The 1,301-nt window shown below is 57.0% G+C and overlaps 1 protein-coding gene across 1 annotated transcript in view; it reads right to left on the bottom strand.

The window, feature by feature from the left end:
- Nucleotides 1-690, bottom strand: part of SLC29A3 (solute carrier family 29 member 3) — a gene marked incomplete at its 3' end in the record, with an annotated part of 7,926 nt that extends 7,236 nt beyond the window's left edge. Inside the window, exon 1 of the mRNA XM_009634813.2 lies at nucleotides 436-690. Within this exon, the coding sequence (XP_009633108.2) occupies nucleotides 436-684 (249 nt within the window). The remainder of the gene's footprint in view (nucleotides 1-435) is intronic.
- Between the last annotated feature and the right edge of the window lie 611 nt (nucleotides 691-1,301).

Below are 1,301 nucleotides of genomic sequence, written 5' to 3'. Positions count from 1 at the left end.
AAGAGCGTGAGAAGGCGGCTTTTTTTGGGTGGGGGAGAAAAAGCGAGGCCGTCAAGCCCGCCGCCCCAAGGCCGGCTCATCGATCTCCCCGTGACAAGCTCCTCGTCCCATATGCCAAAAGCCAGATGTTTATCGCTGCAAGGAGATACCCTGGTCACACCTGCCAGATTTTGAAGGAAAAGCATCCTTCAAAAGAGCCTAAAAGCATCCGGAGGGTTTGAGACTACCGCGAGCCCCAGGGCTGCTGCTCCTGCAAAGCCCCCTCCAAACGACGGGCTGCACCGGCTGCTGCAGGGGGGAAAACTCCTAAAAAGCATTCGATGCTTCACCACGGAGCCTTCTGGGGAAGCAGAGGGGGGGGGAAAAGAGCGAGGAAGGAAGGAAGGAAAGCGGCTTTATTTTATTTTTTGTCTGCCTGGAAAGCAGCGCACTTACCCGCAGATCGGATGCTGCCTGTCCTGCTGGGCCTGCCTGATCTGAGCAGTTTTGCAGCTTGTACATCCAGTAGTGCTTTGCCGTGATGAAAAAATTCCAGGGCAGCAGGGACCCGATGCCCAGGAGGAAAAAAATAACGTAGGCCCCATGCAAGCGGTCGCTTGGCTTTTGCTGGCCGTGTCTGTTCACCGAGGGCTCCTCAATCAGGGGCTCCTGGTCTGGGGGAAAGCTGCCGGCTGCCGGGTGCATGGCACTGGCACGCTGCAAAAAAAAAAAAAGAAAAAAAAAAATAAAATCACCACCAAAAAAGATATTTGCACCTATTATCACATAAGGGGCGCAACGCATTGCTCGCGTGCGGCTCCGTCCTCCTTCAACCTGCCGTCGCCCAGCGAACGCCGGATGGACTTGATGATCTTAAAGGTCTTTTCCAACCTAGACGATTCTATGGGTGAGCTGAACCGGCGTGGGATGGGGACCGTCGGCTGCCCCAAAAAGTGCGGGAGCGGGGGCTGCGACCCGGTGGGGATGGGCTCCCACCTTCCCATCGTTAATGATTAACTGGATCCCTTGGCCTTGCAAAAGCAGGGGAGCTCAAGTGCACGCAAGGCTCCGTCAAAAATTAACAGCCTGGAAACGAGCAACGCCATGGGGCTTTGCGGGGCGCCCCGTTAAGCTGGGCCTAACACCTGCTCGTTAAGCTCACGCAACGCCCCGCAGGTTTTGCAGCCCGGCTCGGGAACTCGGATTAACGGCAGCCGGGCTTTGCAAAAACCGAGTTAAAACCCAAGGGGGCTCGGCCGGGCTTGGGACAACGCCAGCCCACCCAAAGGCTTGGCCGAGCGGGGGCGAAGAGCGGGCGGAAA

The sequence above is a fragment of the Egretta garzetta genome, unplaced genomic scaffold (genome assembly GCF_000687185.1).
Source record: "Egretta garzetta isolate BGI_Z169 unplaced genomic scaffold, ASM68718v1 scaffold93, whole genome shotgun sequence".
NCBI lineage: Eukaryota > Metazoa > Chordata > Aves > Pelecaniformes > Ardeidae > Egretta > Egretta garzetta.
The sequence above is the reverse complement of the archived record's forward strand: the minus strand, read 5'-3'. Positions and strand labels throughout refer to the sequence as shown.